We start from the raw sequence: 27,524 nt of genomic DNA, 5'->3' as shown, positions 1-27,524 counted from the left end.
GGCCATAGAGGGGAGCTGCTTACTGTCTTGTTCCTCTGGCTTGCTGCTTCCTGTCTTGTTCCTCTGGCTGCCTTCTTATAGAACCCAGGACCAGCAGCCCAGGGATGGCACCACACACCATGGGCTGTGACTCCTCCATTAATAACTAATTGAGAAAATGCCTTACATCTGTATCTTATGGAGGCAATACCAAGCTGAGGCTCCTTCCTCTCTGATCACTCTAGCTTGTGTGGAGTTGCCACACAAAACCAGTCAATATATGGGTTACATTTCAAAATTTCTCCAGTGATTTCTAGGTACACATATTGGCAGTGTACAGTCTATAGAATATACAAAGTATTAAGGATTAATAAATACAAATAATAATAGAGTTTCTAAGGGAATCAGGAAATGGATAAATCCTACCTAGAGTACAACTTTTTACCCAAAAGAAGAAAACCAGTGTCCTACTTCTTAACATTTGCATTAACATTAACTATGTGAGCCATCGCATGGGAAGGTACTGAAGTTAAAGCCAGGAGCTGTGCTTTTATATGAAAAATATTTCTTCATCGCCCGGCTAATTATAATCTTAGAATAAGCATCTGTGGAGATCTCGTGGTGAGTAACATGCTTACAGTACAGAAGAAACTGCACATGGCATGATAGTAGAGAACTGTAATCGTATGTGTCTACAGGGAGACGGTGTGATGATGCAGGACTGTAATCCCAGTGTGTCTACAGGGAGACGGTGTGATGATGCGGGACTGTAATCCCATGTGTCTACAGGGAGACAGTGTGATGATGCGGGACTGTAATCCCATGTGTCTACAGGGAGACGGTGTGATGATGCAGGAATGTAATCCCATGTGTCTACAGGGAGACGGTGTGATGATGCGGGACTGTAATCGCATGTGTCTACAGGGAGACGGTGTGATGATGCAGGACTGTAATCCCATGTGTCTACAAGAGACGGTGTGATGATGCAGGACTGTAATCCCAGTGTGTCTACAGGGAGACAGTGTGATGATGCAGGACTGTAATCCCATGTGTCTACAAGAGACGGTGTGATGATGCGGGACTGTAATCCCATGTGTCTACAGGGAGACGGTGTGATGATGCAGGACTGTAATCCCATGTGTCTACAAGAGACGGTGTGATGATGTGGGACTGTAATCCCATGTGTCTACAGGGAGATGGTGTGATGATGCGGGACTGTAATCCCATGTGTCTACAGGGAGACGGTGTGATGATGCAGGACTGTAATCCCATGTGTCTACAGGGAGACGGTGTGATGGTTCATACTGTAATCCCAGTGTGTCTACAGGAAGACTCTGCCTCCAAATAGGTAGAAGTTAATGCCAACACCCTAGGATGTCCCCTGCCCTCTACACGTGCACTGTGGCATGCGCATGAGGCCTACATGTATACACATAGTACACATCACACCTACACATATACACACAATTTAAAAATTACTTTAGAACATATTCCCAAAGAATGACAGAGTTGTCATTTCTGGAAAGAGATGAGGAATGAAGTAAGAACTTGAGTATGCTGTAAAATAGATTCGGGTCTGTCGCAAGAGATGAGGTTGGATGGACTGTCTCAGGAAGCTCAGTGTATCTTTTCTACAAAGACCTCGAGTCATTGGACCTGAAAGCATGGGTGCCTGCCAACTCTAGGAAGAAAGGGGAAGAGCGCAGGGGCTGAATTACATATCTGTGTAGTTGTAAATGTGTGTGCACCTGTGTACACATAGATTTCTGTGCAATTTTAGAAATCTCCTTAAACTTAAAGATAGCCACGTCCTTCCTTCTCCACACCCGTGTGCCTCTGCTCATACATGTGACTGGATCATCTCCTTAACTCCTTAAAGGTTGTGTGTCCCGTTTGTCTGTTTGCGCATGTTCTAATCTGTGTGTGCAGGGAGACAATCTTGGGTATTGTTCCCAGGAATTATCTACTTTATTTCTGAGACAGGTTTTCTGCTGGCCCTCAGCTTGGCAAGTGGGCTAGTCTGGCAGACCAGCAAGACCGAAGGATCCTCCCATCACCAGCCCCCAGCACGGAGATCACAAATTTGTGCCATTGCACCTAGATTTTTAATTTGGGTTCTGAAGATAGAACGTAGGGCCTTGTGTTTACGAGGTTAGCACTGTACGGATGGTACCATCCCCCCATCCCCGGTCAGTTGTACATACATTAAGCCAAGGCACTGTTGGGGGCAACAGCAGAAGTTGAAGAGACAGTGTTAGCAGAGGAAACAAAGTCAGGGAGGAGAGAAAGGGTGTTACAATCGCTCAGCAGAGTTAGTGGGTCAGGATGGAGGTCTAGAAGGGTCACAAGGTATTCACCCAAACAGGTCACCTACCCCTTGCATTCAGCTCATGAAGAGCTGCTAAAAATATCAAGTTCAAATCCCTGGACTTGGCTGGCCTGGCTTGTTTATCCCCTGGTGTACACTGAGGCAATGGGGCTGAGGTTGAAACATATTACAATGGTCTGACGAATGGCAGGAGGGGAGGGCACATGATAAACGAGTCTTGTACGTTTAATTGTTTTCAGGTCAGAGTCACCAGACAAACTAATTAATTTTAATCTATGGGGGCTGCAGGGCTGCTGATAAGTATTGAAGGGCTCTGATGACCCCCCCACACGTTGTGATTCCTTTAAATATTTTCATTCTTTTTTTCCTCTAAATTCACACCACTCTGGTATCTGGTAACCTCCACACATCTACACCCTAAATAGAAAACATTGTATGCACATAACAGAATATTATTTTTCCATAAGAAAGAATGATATACTTATTCTGTAGCAAAATGATGAACTTTGAGACTATGCTAAAGAAAAGACACCAAGCAGAAAAGACCATGTACTGTATAATTCCATTTATAACAGTTATCCAAAGCAAGAAATTCATATGCACAAAAAGCAGAGTGGTTAGTCGTCAGGGACAAAAGGTGGGGAAACTGGAGAGTGACTGCCAGTGGGTACAGATTTGTTCTGGATTATTCTGGATGACTCTAGAGAGTGGTATCAAGTGTTTATCTCAGAAAGACACTGACAAGCATTAAAATGTATCCTTCAAAATGATACCCGTGTGCTATGTGGGTTCTGTTTTTTATGATTACATACATGCAAACATTACTTATTTATTTAGGAGCAGGCACTGCTACAGTATATATGGTACTCGGGACATGTTGTCAAACTCTGTTATCTATTTCCACCACATGAGTCCTGAGGCTAGAACCCAGACTGTCAGGTCTGGTGACAGGAACCTGTGCTTACTCAGCCATCTTGTGCTGTGGGACAACGGTCTGTACCCTGTCAATTATATTTTAAATAAACGCTGATTGGCCAGTATCCAGGCAGGAAGTATAGGCGGGGCAACCAGACAGGAAGTAGAGGCAGATCAATGAGAATAGGAGAATTCAGGGAAGAGGACACAGTCCTGTCCCAGCCACAGAAGAAGCAAGATGTGATTGCCCCACCAAATAAGGTACCGAGCCACCTATGTGGCTAACATAGACAAAAAATAATGGGCTAATATGAGTTATAAGAGTTAATAAGAAGTCTGAGCTAATGGGCCAATCAATTTATAGTTAATGTGGACCTCTGTGTGGTTTCTCTGGGACTTAATGACTGTGGGAACCAGGTAGAACAAAACACCTCTGTCAACAATCTTGTGCACTCCTGAATGCTCGTCTTTAGAAGCCTCTGAGAACTGGCCATAATGCCAGAATACCTAGCTTTAGTCCTCACACTTGCTCTGCCTTGTGTCATAGATGCTGGGTGACTGTCTAGCCTGCCTTCCCCACCTGTGCACTGACAGCTGGGGAGAGCAATGAACACATCCAGTTAGAGTCAACGTCTCCTGCCTACTTTGAGCATATAGTATATATCAGGCACTTGAATGGATATCTCATTTCATCTATACAATAACTGTGTGAAGTTGGTCAGTCTGTTATTCTCATGTTTCAGATGCAAGCACCTAGATTTGTGGGAGGTGAGTCGTCACGTGAGTTAGCAAAAACCAGCATGGAAGCGGAGTTGCCACACACCAGAGATCATGTGGTAAGATACTACAGGAGACTGCTTTCTCTGACTGTTACAGCTCACCTCAGGCCTTATGCCCATGACTAATTTGCACCGGGAATGCGTTGATATACAAATTTTATATATACCACACTTTTTACCACTCTGTAGGATGCGATTTTCAAGTTACGGAGGAGTCAGGAAATACCTCTGAATTCTTTGTAAAGTGTCAAATACTAACCAGATAAGGTTTATGTTCATGTTGCCAATAGTGCCAGCCTACCCAAATGTAATGGATAAAGTCATGCTTGGATTAATCCCCGGCAAGCAGGAGAAATTAATTGTGGTACCACCTCTTGTCAGCTCTGCTCCTTGTCCCATTGACTAGAGTAATTTGTTTAATTAACCTAGAATTGTCTTGTTAATTACAGATCATTTAGCATACCCAATAAAAGGTCAGGCTTCGAATTACACAATGATGCTTAAATTGCATTTATTTTCACATCTCTTCATAAAAACACAGACGAAATAACTTTAACCAGACCTTTTGATATAAAGTACTACCTTAATTTAAGCTAGCAAATGGGTACATCCACCACACCTAATGAGGTTGCTAGTGGCTCTTTTGTTTTTATGGATAAATAATAAGCCCTAAATATGTGTCTCTGTCCACAATGCAGGTAGTTCACAGACCCAGACAGAACAGCTAGGACCGACTGACTTCACCAAATGTTTGGAGGGACAAGGGCTTCCAAGTGAAAATCTGCTAAGGTGTAACACTTCTACTTAGACCTATTATGAAGTATAACCAAAAGATAGCTCAAGCGGCCCATCTGTCTCTATTCTTAGTGTCAATAGAGGAAAGCAGTAACAGAAATTTGCATCATGGCAATGAAGCCTTGGTATGAAATCTAAGCCCACTGGTGAAGCACATATCTTTATGATCCAGAGACCCATGGATTAATAGATCCAAGACTTGTCTTCGAACAGGTGTTTTGCTTTGCAAATATGCCTTGGTGCCAAATAATATTTAAAAAAAATATAACAATGAAGTTAAAAACTTTTAATGGTAATAATTTGAAGGTAGTATTGGAGATAATTTATACTCATCTATTAATAACCATTAAAATAAGATTCAAAGAGTGCTTGGGAGGAAAGAACTAAAAAGAACACACTTTAGAATCTGCTCGCTAAAGCAGCCCTCCACATACACTGATTTCATTGAATCTCACCTTTTAAAGAGTTTTATAACTTAAATGACTTGATGTCTAATTAGTGCCCCCCGAAAAGAGGGGAATGAAAGATACCAAGGGCTCTAAACATTTCATCAAACAGTTGTTGACTTGGCAGATGTGTTGGCTGATCAGGGGGCTCAGCTTCAAGCCTAGTTACTCTGCATCGGCTGTGCCCACCAGATTCTCCGATCTAAGAGGCAGGATATCAAAACGTGAGTAAAAGTTCTAGCGTTCAGAGACAGAATATTAAAAATCGAGTAAAATGAATCTCAGCTCTGGCAAGGAACAATTTTATATGAAAGGATATTCAAATCCCCCTTCATTGAGCAACCACAATAAGCCTTGAAAATTTACATGATTGAGCTAGATAGAATTCAAAGCCAAAGACAAGGGGAAGGCGCTTTTCTTATTTTTTTCCCCCCTGGGATACACAAAGAGAAATCCATAATTAAGCGTCACACTTCCCTGGGGCAGAGTGTTTTCTTACACTGACAAGCAAAATGAGGCACTTCAAACCAAACATCGCTGTACACAATGCATCTTTGTGTAGCTATTGTTTTAATATATTTCTGGCTATTAGGCATTTATCTATTTTTGGTCAGCAAGGCATGCATTTTATTTGAAAAATTCTGGTTTTGCATAAAAGGCTGTAGTTACGTTCGTAGAATTATGTTTCTACAATGGTATCTGAAGAATAATTATGGCCTTACTTGGGCTGTTTCTTATATGCATTTGATATTCCAGAAAGTAGCTGCAACTTTGGTGTAATTAATACAATGAAAATTAACTCTAAATAGGAGAAAAGATTGTCCAAAATCTATTTAAACTCAACTATATGCTTTTGTTTGCCTCCCTTGTCACAGCTAGTTAAACACATCACACATTAATCCTACGTGTTGGAAAATGCCAAGCAAACCATGTTTCACATTCCATCAAAACACCCAGAGACTAACAACAAATTATGTATTCGGCAACTCTTTTGTTCTGCACCAAAGAATAAATCATATTACTTCAGCCTCATCCCACCGTAACCACTAAACTACTCCAAAACAGAAATCCACTTAAATTTCCTATTCCATCAATTTCCTCTACTTGCTATTACATTTATATATGGTCATTTAACCGCTATCTGTATTTCTACTGCATCAGTGGAAATAACTTGTCAAAATCACCCAGGTTCTTTGTTTTTTTTTTTTTTAAATGATGACTGGATTCCCCTGTCCACCCCACCCCAGTTTCGGATTCACCCCCATATGGAGTAATTCTAGAACTAACCGTGCGGATGGATTGCAGGCGATGCTGGTGCTGAGTAGCAGAAGATCCAGCAGTGTCTCAGCCCTGGATAAAGTCACAAGAGCCAGCTTGGTGACTCACCCTGTACTTCTAGTGCTTGGAAGGCTGAGACAGGAGCATTGCCAGGACTCCAGACCAACCTGGGTGACTGTCATGTCTAATGTTATCAACTTGATGGAGCCGAGCCTCTTCTGAGACCAGTCCCTGGACATACCTGTGAGGTGGAAGGACCACCCTAAAGTGGGCAGCATCACCAGACCACCGTACAAGGAGAACGCTAGCTAAGCACCTGCGTTCCTCATTCTCTGCCTCCTGACTACTGATGCTGTGTCCAGATGCCTCAGGCTCCGGCCACTAGAGCTTCCTCCATGATGGACTGAGCCCTCCAATTATAGGCCAGGTAAACTCGTTCTCCCTTTAGCTGCGTTTGTGAGGGCATTTTATCACAGCAGGAACTTAACTGGGACAACAAGACACTTTAGTTAATTAATTAATTTAAAAAATAGTAAGAACCATCTAAGGAGCTTTAAGTTACCAAACCATAGCTCCAGAGCTTTTGAAAACTGACTGTGTTAGGGTCAAGCCTGGTAGATAAACATTGCACACTTAAAATAAAAATTCATCTAAAATTCACATTGAGCTGAGTGCCCTCAAGATCTATCAGCTAAATTTGTCAGCCACACATGTGAGTTCTGCTATAATAAAGTGGTAACATTTATGCACAGATACTATAGATATGACTGTAGCTAAACCCTTCATCTCTCTGGAGCCCCAAAAAAATAAGGCTAAGTCAGTGGACTCTTTATACCTAAGAGGAATATTTCCCCCAAGTTTTAGCCTTAGAAGAAAATAGTAACAGATTAAAATTCTCCATGGGATGACTCCCCATGTCAAACAACCCTGAGGTGCCTTCCGGGTTCCTATAAACCACAAGGTCAAAGGCCTTATCTCGGATAGGCCACGTATCGAGCTTTCATACGGGGAAATATTTATGTAATAAATAGCATTAGCACATGCTGGCTTTTGACAATGCAATTCTATCTTTGCCACGCCTTTATAGTTTCACGATTTTAGCATAAGATCAATGGTTTTGCTATGAAATGTGCAGTTTTGATGTTCTTCAGAGTCTATTTAATCCAGGTTGGCATGACTGCAGCATACGGGCAAATCAGAGATTTCCAAATTGAGAATCCTCTGTGATTAATGACCTTCATGAAGCCGTCTGCCTTGCCACAGGTGTAATCTGCCAGATCTCCGATTTAAGAACGAACACTTTACTTAAGTCATTTAAGTATTAAGTGACGTTCTTTTATAAATACCCATAGGATTAAATTAACAAATACTGCTGAGCCCCCTTTAAGCAATTCTTTCTTATTAAACAGTGTGGAACTTTTCTTCTCCCATCTGATTGGTATAACTATGAAAACTGAATGATCCATGGATGGCAAAATAAATTTCATCAAATTGAATGAAAAACTCAAAAATTTACACTAAACCCACAGAGCCAAGAATATCATGGTAGAGAGGGGACAGAAAGGCTGTCATTCCCTGGTGAGGATGTTAGAAAATGGTAACTATCATTTGGTGCTGGTGGGAATAGAAACACCCCACGCCACTTGAGAAGTCAGCATGGAGGTCCCTCAAGAGCCGGGAACAGAGCTGTCCTATGGTGACTCGGGTACATCCCAGAGTGGCGTTGGGTCAGCACAGCACAGTGAGGTGCTGGTGATGAGCGCACAGCACAGGAAACAGAACCACTCTAGATACCCATCAACAGCTGAATGGAGAAAAAGAGTGCGCATACACACAGTGCAATTTCATGCATCCATAAAATGAGATCTTGACCTATCTGGAAAAGTAGATGCAACTAAAAAGTATTATGCTTAGTGAAACAAACCAGTTTTTTTAAGGAAAAAAAAAACCCTAACAGTATGTTTTCTTAAATATGCAGAACCTATATTTAAAATTATATGTTTATTTATATGCCATAAAACTAGAAAGTAGATCATGAGGTGTGAATAAAACACCTTAGGGGAGGTTGGAAATAGACAGCTATAAAATATACATGGTAAGAAATCAGACGGGAGAACCGCATGGGGAGAAGAGACCTACACAAGGGACAACAGGAAGGGAGGGAATGAGTGAGAAGAAAGCACAATAAATGCACATGAAGAAGCCATGTGTGCTCAAAAACAAGAAGAAAGAAAGAAGGAAGCAAGGCATGAGGGAGAGAAGTGGGGGAAGAAAATTCAGAAAAGGGAAATTGTCTACCAAGACCATGGCAGGCTGAGTACAACGGTTCAACACAGCACCTGATTTCAAGCACCACATACACATACAATTTTACATGATTTTCTCTTTAGTCACAAAAGCTGAACACTTTCAAAACTGATATTCCCGAAACAGCAAAGACGGCGTAACTGTCTAAAATCTTGACAGTTGCCGGCTCTTCGAACAGGATGGCTTACCAAATCCAAAAGCACTGGCGCCTCCAACGCTCTGAGAAGACTGAGCACTTGTAGAGGTATACAGTCCCGTCACCAACAAGCCGTCGAAGAAGGTGCTTGTTGAAATGGTAACTGAAACAGAGGAGGGGGAAAGACTTCCGTTAGTATAGTGAGAGAGAACAGACAACTCTGGAGTGTCGGGGTGGGGGGTAGTCATCGGCAAATTAGCCGGTTACTTTGGGTCTGTCTGTTGTGTATCTGTATGTATGTGTATGTGTGTGTGTGTGCACACACACACACACACACACACACATACACACACACACGAAATTGCAGAGGAAACAAAAGCCTCAGAATCTCAGTGTTTATAATTTGTAATTGCTGGTCCTAGCTTTTGCATTCATTTGCATGTTTCCTAGCTACATTTAAAAAATCTGAAAATAATGTACCATCAGATAGATACACACACACACACACCATCTCCAGTCCCACCCCTGAAGGCTATCAAAGCATGGCTGGAGTTCTGGCATTATGACAAAACACTGTAAAAAAACTTTATTCCATACTGTGGGAAACAATCTATTGTTGGCTGAACGGAGAGCAGAGAGATGCACCGCGGTGCTTGTCATGGGGTCCCTGAAGTTTCTCAGTGGAGCACACGGATCCAGAAGAGTCTGTCTGCTCCTCTTGTGAACGAGAAAGGGACCGCTGTGTGCTTTGTGTTTCAGAGCAAAGCCTACAAGACAGGTCCACACGGTTTTACGGCCGCAGAGCTGAACGTTCCTCTGAAGAAGGCTGGAGTAAATCAATCTGTATGGCACAAGCTTTGGGTTAGGCTTCTTAAAATCGTAACTTGGTCCCCATCCTAAAAACAAACCATGACCTCCTTTGTGCCTAGCCTTGATAAGATAAAGACAACACCATTTGGGGGAAGCAGGAGAGGAAGGTAATGATGTTATTTTGGTAGGGCTCAGATCAAGGCTGCCATCCCACTGGATGGTAATAGGGAGAATGGTCAGTCACATTAACTCTGATGAGATGGTTTAAATGAAACTCTAGGACGTCCAGTGAGTAGAAATAAATGGTCTGAAACATTCCTATCATGCCGCATCAAACAAGACGCGTATATAATAAAACAGCCTCGCATCAGGCCATCTCCCAAATGGCACTGGGTATTCGAATACATTGCCTTTCCAACGGCTGATTAAAAAAAAAAAATAATAGTACGGTTCAGTGCTGGAATATAAATCAGTTATCTGGGCTCTGAGCTCGCCAATCTACATGCATCTCGTTTAACTGTCAAAGCATGTGTGTGAGGGAAGTATTATTATTACCCCGGCATAAAAAGTGAGCAATCTACGGAGCCGCACCCAGGGCTATCACCTAAATGTCTGATTCCTAATATACTCTTACTTCTATCACTAGGACAGGATATAACATGGGGAAAGCAAGAGCACATTCGGCTTTCAACTCCAAGTTACAGCTCATCATTTTGGGGTAGGCGAGGCAGGAACTAGTGACATCACACCCCCAGTCGGGAGACAAGAAGGAAAAATGCGTCCCTGTTCCCTGTCTGTCTGCGCCTCTGTCCAGCTATCTTTCTTCAGTCTTGCACAATTCAGGGCACCACACCCGGTGGACCTGGTCTACTGACTGTCAAGACAGACCTAGAGACATGTCCACAGACCAGCCTGAACTAAATCGTTTTTCAGTCGAGATTTTCTCCCCACATGATTCTAGGTTGTGTTATTTGTTTATGTGGTTTCTTTTTTGTTTTGTGTTTTATTTTTATTTCTGTTTTCTTTCGATCCCAAAGTGTCACACAGGCCAGTAGTTTACAGCTTTTTTACTGGGCTGTTCACATGCACGAAGGAAAAATAAAGCAAAAACCTCAGCAATCAGTGGCATTGTTATCAAAAGGGCAAAAGGCTTCGGACGGGAAGGCCCCTGGGCAGAGGCAGGGAAGGGATGAGGCCCAGGTATCAGGTCCTCTTCTGCTACTGGATGCTTGTGTGGGCTTAGGAGACCCAGTTATCTCTCTGTGTCTGAATTTCCTCATCTGCAGAATAATATCCTAATCCCAGGGTCCCGAAGTCTGTGTTGCTCAGTCCAAAGCCTGTGGTTGATTCTGCTGAAGCTGATTTCCTGTATATCAATGAGTTCAACAAGAGGAAAGAAAGACAGAGACAGAGAGAGACATGGTTTGGGGACTGAACGGGGCCCTCCACGTACCCTTAAAAACACCATGTCATCCCCAGCCTTCTGTTTATGTCCCGGGGCGGGATCTCCTAAGGTTCCAAGACTGCCCTTGAATTTCTGCTGCTCCCTCACCTTCCACAGAGCTGAGATTACAGACTCGGCTGTCTTGACTAAGATTAATTATTTTTCAATTGCTTCTGTGTCTCCTGGCTTTATGAAGTTTGAGGGGAAAGCAGCTTCCTCATTCCACATCACTGCAATCAGTAGAGAGGCAGTAATTAAGTTCCAATGCATCACGTCCTGGCTGCTGTGATGTCTTCTGTACTCTACACTGCAGCTCCAGCTCCTTACAAAAAACATATTGATACCATGAGCGTGTTGGTCTGGTATTGGAGGCAACTCTGAATCTGAGCTTCAACTCTCTCCATGCTGACCAGGGAGGGACTGGAGTGGGTGTCTTCGATTCCTCGTTTAGAAAAGGGAAGACACTACGCAGCACACTGGAAGAATTAGAAGCCACCATGTCTACTATGGAGCTCTACCTTCTAAACACCACACTGTGTGTGCAGTAAACTGTTCACGAGCCGGGGCCCTTTCCTTTCCAACTTCCAAGCCCTAAACACAACCTTGCTCTTTCTGACTGAGAACAGAAAGACTGAGAACTGAGAACCCTGCACAGAGCTCCTGGATATCTACAATTCTAGAAGCCTCTGACTATCTAGTTCCTGGACAGCCCGCATCAATTCCTGTGACCTGCAAGGACCCCCCAGCTCCCCTCCTCTCACGACTCCGTCTCTGAACATTCCCACCGAGTCAGAGCTGTGAGCAGCTAAACGCAAGATGAACAGCATCTCCAGCTTATATGCCTGCCCTCCCTCCATAAGTCTTCCATGATCCACGCAGTGAAACAAACATGAAAACATGCCTGAGTACAAGAACATAGCTGAGGGTTCTTTCCTCGGTTGTCCTCAAAAACTCAGCACTAACCCTAAATGGAGGTGCCCACCCCGTAACCAAAGCCCCTCCCACTGATGACAAGCGACAGATCCGATGCATTGGCGGCGTCACAAATTACACAGCTCTTTGCAGCCCGAGAGGTCTGCATCTTCCAACTGCCTGGAATGTTTGGGATTCACTTGGTCCTATTTTCTTGGTGGAGATGTGGACACTGAAGAGAGTAGAGAAAACCCTGAGTGAACGTGTGCTGTTTACATGGCTAAGGTCTTGTCAAGGGCCCGTGGGGAAAAAAAGCCTTCCTCAGGCGAGGCTTAGAGAGAGGACAAAGCCTTCCTCTAGGAACCAAGCGCCAATGTCCACAATGTTTGCAGAAAATGTCCATCACAGCTTCCTCCCTCTGTATATTTACAACCTGAAGACTGTCCCCTTACAGCTGCTCCTACTTAGGTTGCTAAACCTGCCTCTTTGATTCACCATGAACCCTTGTCTATCTGTGTGTGATTACCCCACCTCCATGTTCAGCTGGAGGCAGTAACATAGCCTCCCTCTTCAACTGCATACAGTACACACCCTGAACTTCCAGGGTGTTGTGGATACTCCATCCAAGAGCCTAGTTCACCCAGTTACCTTTTTCTTCATTCCCTCGCCAACCCAATTAGGTCCAAGATCCTGTCCATGCTGGGATCTGTCAAACACCCATTATGTGGCCCTTCTGGGTGTATTTAAATTTGAGAAATCATTTCTGAACACCAAGCGAATGAAATGGAGTTATTGAGAAACACGAGACCCTGTCCCTTGATTTAAATACCACCGTAAGCTAACTACTGCCGAAGTTTTAGCCCCATGTCAGGCCTCTTCTTCAGCTCTAGACACATGGCAAGCTCCTGCTTGGCATCCCCACTTGGATATCCAAGAGGTATCGTGAGACCTTGCCCTCCATGTAACCAACGCTCAGTGGATAACCACACCGGCCTCTGCTTATCCAGACCGAAAACATCTCAGCCCCCTTTGGAATCAAGCTCCTCCCAAACCTCTCACACAGCCCTCCAACCAATCCTGCCAGCTCTGCTTGAAACCATATTCCAAGTCTGGCCACATGTCTTGCTGCTTTGGGTGAGCACTGTCTTTCCCACAAACGGTCTCATCATTTCCGTGACCTGGCCCTCTCAGCTCTACTCTCTCCTCTGCAGACTGTCTTCAGCACAATTCAGTAAAATTCTTTTACAACACACATCTGACAGGCCATGCCACTGTTTTTAGAGTCTCCCCTAACTTCGGAGGAAGGCAGTCTACGCATTAGTGACCTACACAGCAACTACTGTCTGGTCGTCCTGGATTTTTTTCTGCATTTTCATCTTTGTTGTCTCTCTCCATCCTAGCTTCCTGGCTCAGAAGTCCTGGCACTAGCCACCCAATCACCTTAGGTTCTTTCCTTTCAGAACCTGAAGGGCCAATTCCCTCACCCGCTTCAAGCATCAACTCAAATACCCCCCTGTGAATGAAGGCTGCCTTGAATGTAGTATCTGCAACGGCAGACAACCCTGCCCACCTCCCCCGCATTCCCAGAATCCCTTAGTTGAGTCTACATTTCTTCTCTGTTTTTCTGTCATTTTTACCATGTAACAAAGTATATTGATGCATCTACTCACAGTACTTTAATTACATTGATTGTAAGTCTTGTTCTGTAGAACAATGTAATCACCAAATCACTTCCGATGTTTTGTTTAGTAAAACATCTTGAGCGTCTAGATAAAATCATGACATTTTTATATGCTGGCTAAATACTTGGTGAATGAATAGTGACTAACTCATTCACAGAAAATAAAGTGGGGTTATCTCCTCTTCAGGTTGTTTCCCGAGAACTGTGCTATAAATTCCACACTCCAGGATTTAGGTCAGCTGAATCCCATTTGGAAAATACACATGGGGAAAAAAAGAGAGCGAGAGAGACAGAGAAAGCCTGGCTCTTTAAATATGTAAAATGTTTTTCCCGAATCCAAGATAGAGCAATGCAGAGAGAAACTAACCAAAAGGTCAGCCAAAAACATTTGCAAAATTAAAAAAAACATAAGCAGGTAGACTTACATGTATGTAAGTTCTCTTGTGCAGAATGTTTGCATGATCAACTAAAAGAAAATATTCCTTGTTTGAAACAAATTGATTATAATCTTCTCTGTTTGCTAGACCTGGGAATTTAAAGCATTTTTAGAGGAAAAAATGCAGTTTTGAAAAAATAAGCTACCCTGTTGACAGTGTGTAACAAGCCTCCATTTCCATCTCTTTAAGCAGATGAGATGAAGAGTCCACATGTGAATTTCGAATCTCTTTGTCTTTCTCTTGTTTATTTTTAAGAAAGGGAAATGTTGCCCCAACTCTTGTGAAATTTCAGACCTCTCTTTCTGTCAAGTGAGTCATCCCAAGCCATGGCAGTGGTTACGCTAGGAACCATTACTAAAGAAATGAATGGGTCTGATTTCTCTGACGAAGACCCAGAAACTCTGGGACCACGTGATTCACAGCCCTGGACCCAGCAGAGCACCACGTGATCCGCAGCCACGGACTCAGCCGTAAGCACCACGGGCATCCAGGAGTTGAAGAAAATGCTGGAGGCATGCATGCATCGCCACAGAATCAGCTTCAACAAATGCCCGCCGGGGACTTAAAGCTTGGATGAAGCATTGCCACTTAAAGAGGAACCAGACTGTGGACACTGGTTAGCGGGCAGACACGGGTTAACACTGAAAAAGACAAGACTGGAGCTGCTCCCATAGCTGATGTGGTGCAGTTAGACTTCTGCTATATCGCAGGGAAGGGAGAGGTCCTGCAGCAGCCTGTGATCATGAGGGCCGAATTCGTCCGCACAGGAGCTGAAGGAACTAGCTAGCGGTGTTGGATGTGCCTGTGCTATGATTTGAAGCCATACAGGAAGATTCATTAAATGCTAACATTTTTTAAAACAAAACAAAACAAAACAAAAACAGCAGGAACAAAACCCCACTACGTCCAGCTTAGATTTCCTATTCTCTTGCAGGAAATTTCAGGAGGCCTGCAGTCCACATGGCCTCACGGACTGGAGACTACAGAGGCCACGCAGGAAGTAAGTGAACCTCTGGGGCGCTGCACCAAGACCCTGGGCACTGAACTGTTGAGCACACCCTTCGCCTGCCATCTTTCTTTTCTCACTAGAATGCTTCCACTTGTCTCTGTTTGAAACCCCTTGTTTAATCTGCCAAGATGTCCTAAAAAGCAAACACAGAAATCAAGTACTGTCTCTGCTTGGAGGCGGCTCTGGACACAGTCGTCTTTGCCGCCGCTCCGAATTCCACACCTCCATCCTTTCAAGGGGCAGCTTTTACCAAGGCTCCTCCCTGCTCTCTGGTCTCTGCATCCCTTTGCACCAGGCTGCACCTGTCAGCTCACAAGCACTGGCTCTTGCTTTCGTGTGTGTTCTCACTTAACTGCTCTCTTTTAATTTTCTGGAACGAACCCCTCAAGACCTATTTTCATTTCTTTAGTCTCAGTTCATTATTTACAGCTGCACCTGCCAGTAACTAAACAAGTGAAATAATCTTGAGAGCCTAAAAGGGACTCCCGACAAGTGACCAGAAACACTATATGGAATATTGATATGGTTCATGATAGAAGAAACTGAAGCTAGCATTGTGAATGAAACTTATTTCAATCTCCATGAGTTACCACAAAAACTCAAAGCAGTCGTAGGTCCCATAATACTTGACCCACTGATGAAGATGGTTAATAAAAGACAGAGATAACTATTTATTTTTTTAAAATAAGCAAGCTCTACCTGAATCACTGTGAGTGTATGTGTGCACATGTGTGCTCTGTAGATACAGATAATCCATTTTCAGAAAGCAAAAGATACCAATACCAATAACCACTAGAGAAATTTTGCTAATTTTCTGACACTGGTTCAGAATGTTATCATCCCAAATTACATAATTTAAAATGTTCCATAAGTATTATTTCTTTAAAACCATGGATGAAACATTTTTGTATAAGAAGAAGTTATAATTAAGAGATACAACTTAGGGCACATTAAGATAGGAAAAATTCTATTGCAACTTAATATTTGGATTACAGTTACAATGAACAATTGTCATGCTATGCATATCTAATGGATACCTAACTAAACACACTACAGGACAGGATGCTTCCCCCTATCCATTTCAGACATTAAGGTTGATAGAAAGCATGAATAACAATCCATGCTCTAAGCGCCTACCTGCTTAATCTACTTTCCACAGGTGCTGCTGGCAGCCTTACAGATTTTCGTGTTAAAAAATAGAAAATTGTTTCCTAGGAAATCCTTATCTCTCTGTAGCCATTTTTTTGTATTTTTCATAAAACTGAGGTGTTGTGAAAAGAACTAGGTGCCTTCAGTATAAATAAACTAACAATATTATAGATTTTAGATAGAACTAGGCACCTTCAGTATAAAGAAACTAACAATATTATGGGTTTTAGGTAGAACTAGGCACCTTCAGTACAAAGAAACTAACAATATTATGGATTTTAGATAGAACTAGGTACCTTCAGTATAAAAAAACTAGCAATATTATGGGTATTTAGGTAGAACTAGGTAGCTTCAGTATAAAGAAACTAGCAATATTATGGATTTTAGATAGAACTAGGTACCTTCAGTATGAAGAAACTAGCAATATTATGGATTTTAGATAGAACTAGGTACCTTCAGTATAAATAAACTAGCAATATTATGGATTTTAGATAGAACTAGTACCTTCAGTATAAATAAACTAGCAATATCATAGATTTTAGATAAAACCAGGTACCTTCAGTATAAAGAAACTAGCAATATTATGGATTTTAGATAGAACTAGGTAGCTTCAATATAAAGAAACTAGCAATATTATGGATTTTAGATAGAATCCTGAACCTTCTAGTATTTTTAGGGTTGAAATAACGAGTGTGTTGTCATCCATAATATGAAAGCAAATGTGCCTTAGTGGATGGCATTGCCCTTTGTTCTAGGTCTTGAGCTTCCTCTTATCCAGAATTAGCACCCTACATTTGAACTGCGGCTTCAAAGACCTGCAGGTGACCGCCATAACCAGCACCACCAGGGAAATTCCTCTATCTAAGGGGAATTATCCCGGATCCAATCTCACTAGAATGGCTCTGCACTTCCTGTCTGTCATATGATTGAAAGGCACTCTCACATAGCCTGGCTTTCCTGTGACCTTTGTTCAAATCTCACTCATTCTTCAGGTGTGAGCTCAGAAGCCATCTGCCTCAGGGCGTCTGTCCGATTTCCTGGGGAAAGATTTCTCTGCCTCCTGGGAACCCCAAGATCCCAGAAACTGCAAACCAGGTGAACCATGCTTCCCAGAGATCAGGCCAAAGCAGAGCTTCGACTCAGTTTTGTTGGGTTTATAAAGAGACACATATCACAACGTAAAATACATTGGTAGAAAAAAGCAAAATAATGTAGCCAGAGTAATTCAAATGGAAATCTGACTTCTTTAGGAAAAGGAGTATTTCATATGGATATATGAAATATGAAGGTTTAAAGCACTTTTCATGAAAACGTAATTCAGTAATTAATCACAATACTCAAAAATACCTGAGAAAATTTCAGTAGAAGTGAACGTTAAACCTGGCAATATTTCCTATGCTCACAAGTACCTTCTATGTGAATATAGGTGCATATTTTATGTATGTGCCACACTAATCTTGTAATTTTGTCTCTAAGATATCTTACACCATTTTCTTCTATCTAAAGTCTTCATGCCATTTCCTCGGATAAAAAAAAATCAGACAGGATCAGAAGCCTGAGGGGGTTATACACACCTCGCCCTCATCTGTGCTACAGGGCCGATGAGCTTCTTGCCAGGGGACCATGAACACGGTCGTTGGGCTGCGGCAGCAAAATAGAAACATTGTGACGAGGTAGCAACACGATGTGGTCCTTATCAGTGGTGCAGAGAGCAGTTCTGCCTCACAAGGACTAACAGAGACCCAGGTATTCTCAATTATAGCTTCTACCAAATATTCCCAATAAGAACCAGTACTACTCCTGCAGAAAACCAGTGGAAGTCTTTAAGAACACAAATTTAGACATGACAGGCTGTTTATTGTCATCCCAAAGCTTCTTGGCCACAATGCTCTACAGCCCATTAAACACGGATCACTGCAAGCACATTCCATTCCACACCATACAAAAGGCCTTGAATCTGGGCGGCAAAGAAGCATGCAATATCTGGGGTGATATTTTTGCCTTTTTTTTTCAAAATGACAAACATCAAATGGTGGCAAATTGCAAAAATATTGAAATTAATGTTTAAATATTAGTGGTGAGGCACCCTTCACTAAGAGCTCTCATCTCTTAATCTTATTTATTTCAAAGCCAGAAAACACCAGCAGAATGCAATAGTGTTGATATTAAAAATATCACTGCAACATTTTTGCCTTATGGTTTGCCTTCTGAATATAGAGCAGATTAAATAGCCTGGGGAACAAACATATTTCTCTGAAAATGAAACAAACTGTGTGTCTTACTGCCAAATGTTGTCAACGCCATGTGTTCGATTACTGATTCTTCTTTAAAGTGACCCTGGGCCTGGGTATCAAGGTGTTCAAGATCACAGTGTAACTGCCATTTGAAAGCTCTCTAAGAGCCTGACCCTCGAACCGCTTCCCATAATTCCATTGTTTGTGTGACTTCCTCCCATGGTTGCAAACACTACCAGCCATTTCAATAACATTTCCAACCGCATGGCAGAATATAACAATATATCATTAAATTGTATAAGTTAAAACACCACTAAATATGTAAAATTACCAGCGTCAAGTTCACTGAAGGAGGCCGTGAATTCACAGTAGGGAACTGAACACAGGGATCTTAAGTAAAGAACCAGGGCAGGCACATACACAGGCATAACACCCATACACATTTAAAATTTTTAATTTAAAACTTAAATAATGATGGGGCTCGAGAGGTGGCTCAGGGGTTAAGAGAACTGGCTGCTCCTCCAGAGGTCCTGAGTTCAATTCCCAGCACCCACATGGTGGCTCACAGACATGTGTACTGAGATTGGATGCCCTTTTCTGGTGTGCGGTAGTATGAGCGGGCAGAGCACACGTATACATAAAATAAAATTAAAAATTATATAATGAACCAAGGGGAAATGATGGAATGAGATGCCTCCTGTCTTACTAATTCCAACACCAAAATAAAAGGGGACTGGTGGAGATCGGCTGTCTGACTAGAGCAACTTCCTTTCTATCCCTCTTTGGAGAAACACTTACCATACCCATTGTTTTCCTCCTTCCATAGTCTAACACACTGCCAACATAGACCATCTCTAAAGGCAGGCTTGTATTCACATTTAACAGTTACTTCCTTCATAATAACAACCATTAAATGATATCTGTAGAACTGTATGCCAAATGCTATTCTAAACTTTCAATCTTTTCAATGTGCCTTAGAGATAAGAACTATTATTTTACCATTTCACCGATGAGAAAGCTAACATGGAGTGGGAGGGTGGGTGAGTTGAGTAGAAAGCTTTACCTGACACGTAAGAGGTATCTTTCATAAGTGGAAGCCGTGCCTCCCATCTTTGATGAATTAAACACAGCAGCCCCCATTTCCCACGTGACTAAGAGGGAGGCTGGATTTAGCTTCCTTGAAAGGCGGTAGACAGTGTTGCTCCCAAGTCCTCGGGCTAGGCACAGGAGACTATGCCCAAGAGGGTGCCCAGAAGGCTGCTCTTTGGAATGCACTTCACCTCATACCTGCTACGCCAATTATTATTATGGCCATTTGTCATGACTGTTATTACTGTTGTTTTTCATTTCAGATAGATCCGAATGTATAGAACAGATAGATCTGTTCCCTTGGGGAAGAGAGGAAGGAGCAGGAATGGCCTCTGGGGAGCAGTAACAGCGGCATGATGAAGGAACCACACCGAGGGCCAAACCAATAAAGTCAAAGAGCCCTGGGTCAGTGTGCTTCCCAACGCGAGAGGAACAATGCCTTGGCAAGAGCCTGCACCTTTGTCCTCACCAGAAAGGAGGCAAGCTGGACACGAGCCAGGATTTGTGGCAGGTGACAAGACCTGTCATCTGCAACACTTAATGATATATTAAATGCGTTCTAGGGCATGGGACGTACCCTGTACAGGCTGGAGAGGGGAGCCAGGATCTCTGGGAGGCCAACTGCGATGCATCTACTACTGATCCGGATTCAGATGAACAATGTGTTCTCTGTGTATCTCGTCTTGCAGCACCACCAGTAAGAAAACATTTCCCCTCCTTTAAATCATTCTTAGGAGCTAAAAAACGGTGCGGTCAAATGTGTCTAGAAATCCTCCTATCCCACCCCCCACACACATACAATTTCTCAAAACATTAACTTAATTTTGGGATAAAATGCATTACTCCAATGGGATTCCATCTGTAGACAGGGAGACGCACAACAGAATAATGGGCCTGCACTGAGGAACCAAACAATATTTTTAAAATCTACAGATAAGGCAGTCTATCCAAAATTCTAATTCCTTAATCACAAGATTTGAGATCACTAAATCTCAAATATAAAGAAGGAATGTGTCTTTTACTTGCACCTAAAGCAGAGCAGAGATAATTTTATGGTCGACATTTATATTTGACTTTTATGGCTCTGATTTTTTTTATTTTAAAAATTTTTGAAATTTTAAATAAAAATGATCGCATTATTTAGTTTCTAGAAACAAAAATACTCTTGCTGTATAGATAACAGTTCTAACTATGATTTAAAAAAATTGTAGCCAAGAATCACTGGCATTTGTGAAATATCTCTGACCTTATTTTTCATAGTGCTTTTATATGAGGTTGGTTGATGCTCATCCATGAAAATTTCATATTGTTGGCCCTGCACTCAATAAATTATTAACGCCATGTGAATAGGAGTGCGGTGTTCAGGTTTTCAGCCTTTTTTATCCTTTTGTTCTTGCTTTTTTAAAAGTAAAGAACTCCTTGTCTATAATTCATCATGATTTAGTAAAATTTAAGCAAAGATTCGCCTTAAAAGAACACATTTGGGGAGATTACTGCCCCCGATCTCCCAATAGAAGTTCCAGGAATGCATGTCTTTTGACTCATTGATGTCAATCAAGCTTTTCCGGGCTGAGAAAAATGAGTAAAAATAAACCTAGCATCTCCTAAGCACTGTGCTGGTAAGTGTATTGTATTGGTTGTATGTATTGTATTGGTTATATGTATATGTAATAATATGTTGTATTGTATTGTTTGTTTGAACAGAAAGCAGGTACATGGGTAATATTTTTTTTTCCAAATCAGATATATTTCTACGATCAGTTGTATAAGGTCTGACAATAGTCAAGTAGAGATAATTATTCTAGTTTACTCTGTTTTTTTAAGCAGTGTTCTGTTAACACAGAGCATCTCTTCTATCCCTCCGAATGTGGTGTTGAACAACGACAGCTAAAGGGGATTTGAACTCATGCTGCAAATCATAAAGCCACGCTTGTTAGTACAGCACACTTGAAACACACACTGGTTTTGGATTCTAACTCTACATGTGTGGGTTTTTCACACTGTGGATCATATTTGCACAACCGTGTATGTGAAGTAACATGGTCGGTACTACAGTCATGGCAGCAAAGGGCAAAAAGGAACCAATGACCGACATAATTCATAGTGGATGCACTTCAAACGGATGTGGTGATAAAATATGACAAAGTTATATCAAAGGTTTTTCTATAATATTCTTTCGTGGTGTATTTTAATGTGCTTTCAGCTAATTATAAGCTAAAGACCAAAGAAGACATTAAATATTTACTGGGTAAATAACGCATATGCCGTACAGAGAATTCAGAATGGTAACTGATTTGTTGTATAAGCCAGTTTTAAAAGCATTCAACTTTATGATCAGATTATGTATGTTGCTCAACTCATTCTTTCATTGAAAAGATACCTATAAAGCCCCAATCCTGGCAGGGTACAACGGTGAGTCACCTGCACAGTTACAAAAGGCACATCTGAGTCTCGCTCTCATCCCTTTTAGTAGAATCCCTACTCCATGTTTCAAAACTCACCAACACTGAGATTAACAGAATAATGGCAAGAAAAGTAAATAAAAGAGGATGTTTTAATATTAGTACATGGCTAGTTGCACTCTTAATATACTACAAATAAATGCTTTTCAAAAAAATTAAATTGAAAATCATTTACATGACACATTGATAGACAGCCTGAGGGTTATTTAGTAATTTTCGGAAAAAGCAATAGATGCACAGATAATTCACGAAACATTAAGCTGCAATTACATATAATACGGGTACAATAGAAAACGCTGCACTTTGTATATTACGACATGGCACTTCGTCTGATGAGTCTTAAAAATATATTTTTTAAAAAACAACAAATCCTTTGCAGCTAAGTACAAATTTCCATCTTCAATGCAGACATGGCCTATTTTTTTCAAAGATAAGAGTAAAGAAAAATTCCAAGTGTGAATAATCAGGAAATGTCTTTGGTTCAGGAGTCCAGGAAGGTGGGAAGTGATCAGTTATCAAAGATTGGTTAAACCAAAGATCTCTGCCAAGGACTCAAAGATCACTTCTCAGAAGGTGATCGGCCTCAGGTTCTGGTGCAGGCTTTCTAAGTAAATCTTAAACGAGCCTTCACACATATTCGGTTTTAACTTTTAATTTTTCTTCAAAAACTTGACCTAAATTTTAAGTTAAAGACAGCATAGCAAAGCAGGGTTGGATGAAAGGCAAGCTAATGTAGAAATAACATTTTTACAAACATATAATGATTATAGCTATTTGTATACATAAAGGCTCTAGACACATTTTTAAATATCAGTTAAACTATAAGATGTACTTATTCTTTATTTGCCTACCTCACAAATGAAAACATTTTGTAGCCAAACAACGAGAATTTGGTAGAAACATTCGCCAACTAAAATCTCCCAAACAAAAATTTACTTTCATAACTCAGACTTCTCAACACTTGAGGGGTATTTTGAATCACAACCTTTAGATCCCGCCCCTCCAGGAGTCTATATAATTGGAAGAAGACCAAGGAATCTGCATGGTTCAGCAATGTCCACCCAGATAAGCATCAGAGAGGTGGTCTCAGGGTAGAGCAGTTACAGTGACCTGAAGGGCTGCCGTGACAGCTCCCAGGAAGAGTCTCTAATGCCAACTATCCACACAACTGGAAGTCCTAACAGGATTGAACTGAAGCTGTATTCAGAAATTTGCTCCAGTAAAATGCTACTTTGCTTTGTATTATACTGCAATTGCCTTCTAGTATAAGCAACACAAAAAACACTTAATAATATGCCCTGTTCTTAGGAGACCCCACATAATACCAGTGAATATTCTCTGACTGGTGAGTATTGCACAAATTCAGAATGAGAGAGAGAAGCCAGGACTGCAAAGGATTTGGGGTGACCACTCCAGGCAACACCAGAGCCCTGTGGTGGCATCCTTGGTAAAGGAGATAACTGTATGTGGTTTTTGATTTGCACATTTTATATAACAAAGTTGAGTGAATTTCATGATAGAAGTAAAGGCAGGAGTTGAACGGCTGGGGCTTACATTAACCCCACCACACAACAGATTCCCACTGTTTGCAGTAGCTGTCCTCTAGAGTTGTCGTGAACGATGGTTAGTCTTCGTTCTCCTCGATTGAAGAAATGTGGTGACTGGCCAAGTGCACCTCTATGAGGACATTTCCAAAGTAAATGAGATCATAAGAACTCTGACCTAACCAACGAATTAGCCCCTTCACGGATTCATAATGTGATACCATTGGAGGTTGGTAAGAAGCAGCAGAGCACAGATCACTGGCAGGGGTAGGATTCCTCGTTCTGACCCCTTCTTTATTTCCTCCTGCTTCACGTGATGGATATCACAAAATGAACTGTTCTTCTCAACCACAGTCTTCCCATCATGATAGACTCAACCTTCTGACATTGTGAAGTAAAGCCAATGTTTGTTCCCTTACTTTCTGGAGCATTCTGCTATGACGATCTAAGAGTTCAACACCTAGGGTTGGTTTCTGGTGAGCTTCATGTGTTATTTTCATTCATTTTTCAGTACATAACTTTAGTTTATACAGATTTCAGTTCAAAGACACACAGTTTAACACACAGTAATTCACTTTCACTGAACTACAGCACCACAGTCTAGGCCTGAACACAGCTGTGTAGCAACCACGTGTTCTTCACAACGTACATCGCAGCCTTTCACACTATATCCGAGGGCCAGTTGTATATGGGAAATCACATACACACACAAAAAAAACCCACAAAAAATGTGAAAATTTGTCGCTTAACACTTAGAAAAGGACAACCATTCCCCTGAGGGCTGAAACAAAGCAGGTGTTCGATCTCACGGCTCTCCTGACGTTTACACAACTCTCTAGAGATAGACTTGGAAGCAAGGTAAAAAGAGACGACCTCAGAAGCAGAAGAAGTGATAGACAGAAGGAAGGACAGTCAACAACGAACATCACAGCAGGCAGAAGAAACGACATCTTGTGAACAAGCGTTGGGGAAAGGTGTAAAACACAATTATCCCACTCAAGGACCAAGACATCTGGGGCATACACATCCATCGTCCCTGCTCAAGGCAGCTCCGAGAAGAAGCTAATTCAAGCTTGCAGCACACAAGAGCAGGAGAGTGGCCTTTCAGGAAAGCCCTCTGGCAGAGAGGCAGCCACTGGCAGTGAAAAGCCGGTAGGAGCACAATAAAACAGCAAGACTGGTGGGGCCTGGGCAGCGGCACACTGGTAATGTGTACCAGCTGCCTTTCTGGGCACAGGGCTCTGGTCTGCGGTATTTATAAACACCACCACTCCTACCGTGGCCCATTTCAAGCTTCCAACTGTCAACCCTCTGGACTAACCCTCAGAAGAAGCACAACAGCCCCCTTATTTCCCCCTGGAGTATTTCTCCTTACTACACAGAAAGCAGAAGCAATAGGAACTGTAGAAAATAAAAAAGACAAGTAGCAACCGATGAGTTATTGGCATGCATTACCTTTGTTTTTAATATCATTTAATATGAATTTTTCATACTTTAAATTTTAATACTCACTTTTAAACAACTGGCTTGCAAAAGTCCTGAAACTTTAATGAGGCTTTCACGAGCAGACTAAGCATGGGAAGGCTCTGCTGTACCTAAAACACACTCCTTCCACGCTGTGTTCCAACCTCACCAGCTACCCTACTTCTAAGAAGAGCAGGATTCCCCACCAGCTGAGTTTGCCTGGAGCTGACTAAAAGCAGGTCCTCCTCCTTGCAACAGGAGGTGCGCCTAAGTTCAGCTTCCCAGAGCGGAAGGATAGTCCTCTTCTGATGGGGCTGCCCATGATCCCTGATTTCGGACAAGCAGGCCCTAGGAGATGCATTTTTTTCCTACTGACTGATTCGTTCTGTGGGTTTCCTTCCCTGCTTGCTCTGTGGAGAGACAGAACTGCAGGATAGGTGATGACCCCTGCAAGGGAACTAAGACTCTAAAGCTAAGGTTCCCTGCCCATAAGGATGATGATGGACCCTAAAAGACCATGTAGTTTCTTGTTCTCTAAGTGTTTCTAATGCTGCCTGTTAATTCGGCCATGCCTGACATTGAGGAATTTGTCTGAAATCCTCTAGGATAGCTGACCACCACACCTGATCTACCTTGTACAATACCTCCAAATATCAGCAGAAGCTAAAATATAAATCGTTGCCTTATATTAAAATCCCATGTGTACCCTTTGTATCTTTTCCTCTTTGGCTCCTTATATACTTTATACATAGTGTGTTCTCTGCCTCATTTTTCCATCTGCAGGTTATCTGGATTTGTCCCATACTTCCTCATATTCAGTAAGAATCATATTTCTTCCAATCACATTATGTCTCGTTTTTATTGGCTCTACTTTGTCTTTTATCCTTTGCCAGAAATCCATTATTCTTGAATCTTAAGGTGTAGCCAAAAACCTAAATCCCACTTTCCAATATTTATCTCCATCTCCAGATGATCACGTCCTATATCCATCACTTCTCTGCCAAATCCATCTTTCGAAGATCATCCAGATCCACGACCTCACAAGGGAAACATCCGCTGATGATGGGGAAAGTGCCTGGAGCCACTGTGCTCAAGCCTCCTGAAGCTAGACTCTGTTGCGGCCAAAACTTGACAGATAAACAGCATCCCCTCCTGTTGCTAGGCAACAGCACCGATGGGTAGCCGGTGCTCCTATTATTCCACTCAGGAGTGGGGGCAGCACAAATACTGTGGCTCGGGATTCAGGATAACCAACAGAAGCAAAAAAAAAGGGGGGGACACTTCAGTGGTTTAGGAATTTCATTAATCAAAATGTATATTCTTCCAGGTGGCAATGAAAAAATATGTTCACCTTACCTGCTCCTGGAAAAAAACAACAACCTCTGAAGAAGCAGCTACACTGGGAAGGACCCTACATGGAACCGAATTTTCATGGATATATTTATTTGAGTTTTTAACATAAGCAGTTTGTAGCTGAAGCGTAGAGCTGTAGATATCTTTGATCACATTGGTTGCATACATTAGAAGTCATCTATATTCTACTCTTCGAGCATTAAAATGTGGTCGGTAAACTTCTGAAATAAGCCAAAGAATTTTCTCTGCATCTTACTTAGTTGTGTTAAAGAGTGCCCTGGTTTCCTGAATTTTTTTTTTGTACTTTTGGTTGGTCTAACCGTACACACAATTTGCCTCCAGATCACCCCTTTCTTTCTTCACTTCTATCCACTCTCCAAGTCATTTTGATATAGTTTCTAGCTCAAACAAATCCAGAGTACAACTCCTACTGAATTCACGAAGTGTAGCTTTCAAATCCAGCGTCGCACCCTTGTGTGTCGTACTGGCCCTTGGGTGCCGCTCTAACCCTTTATCCTATCTAAGAGCTGCAGCTTTTGCCTGCTCCTACAAAATGAGAAATGCCTTCTCATCCTTTTTGGAAAACCCCTCTACAATCTGTTATTTATTTAAGGCTTTGTCCTAGGCTTTCAGTACTTGGCCATTTTTTTTAAAATTAGTGTATATTAAGTGTACAAAATAATAGGCTTATTATCATAAATTCTTACATGTATACAATAAATACATGGACTTCTTTACCCTTGATATCTGGCAGTTCCAACACCTTGAATTAAGTACACATAAATTGATCCCTAATGTTTCTCTTCTAAAGTTCTTTTTGACTGCATTAATATCCCAAAGACATCGACACACACTTCTCAAAAGTAAATCATAATTTATTTCTAGAACAACTATTTCTGAGTCCCTACAATGTGTCAGATGATGAAAAAATACATGTATGAGACTTTCGGTGACCTCGTGGAGCATCAAAAC

The 27,524-nt window shown here is 41.8% G+C and overlaps 1 protein-coding gene across 2 annotated transcripts in view; it reads right to left on the bottom strand.

Annotated features, from left to right (window-relative positions):
* Positions 1 to 27,524, bottom strand: part of Reln (reelin) — a 433,437-nt gene that overhangs the window by 357,581 nt on the left and 48,332 nt on the right. For both annotated transcript variants that reach the window (XM_087902405.1, XM_087902404.1), the window contains exon 2: positions 9,017 to 9,127. In XM_087902405.1, coding sequence (XP_087758531.1) covers positions 9,017 to 9,127 — 111 coding nt within the window. The remainder of the gene's footprint in view (positions 1 to 9,016; positions 9,128 to 27,524) is intronic.

The sequence above is a fragment of the Myodes glareolus genome, chromosome 27 (assembly GCF_982192425.1).
Source record: "Myodes glareolus chromosome 27, mMyoGla1.1, whole genome shotgun sequence".
NCBI classification, from domain to species: domain Eukaryota; kingdom Metazoa; phylum Chordata; class Mammalia; order Rodentia; family Cricetidae; genus Myodes; species Myodes glareolus.
Note: the sequence above shows the minus strand (reverse complement) of the source record. Positions and strands in the feature narration are given on the sequence as shown.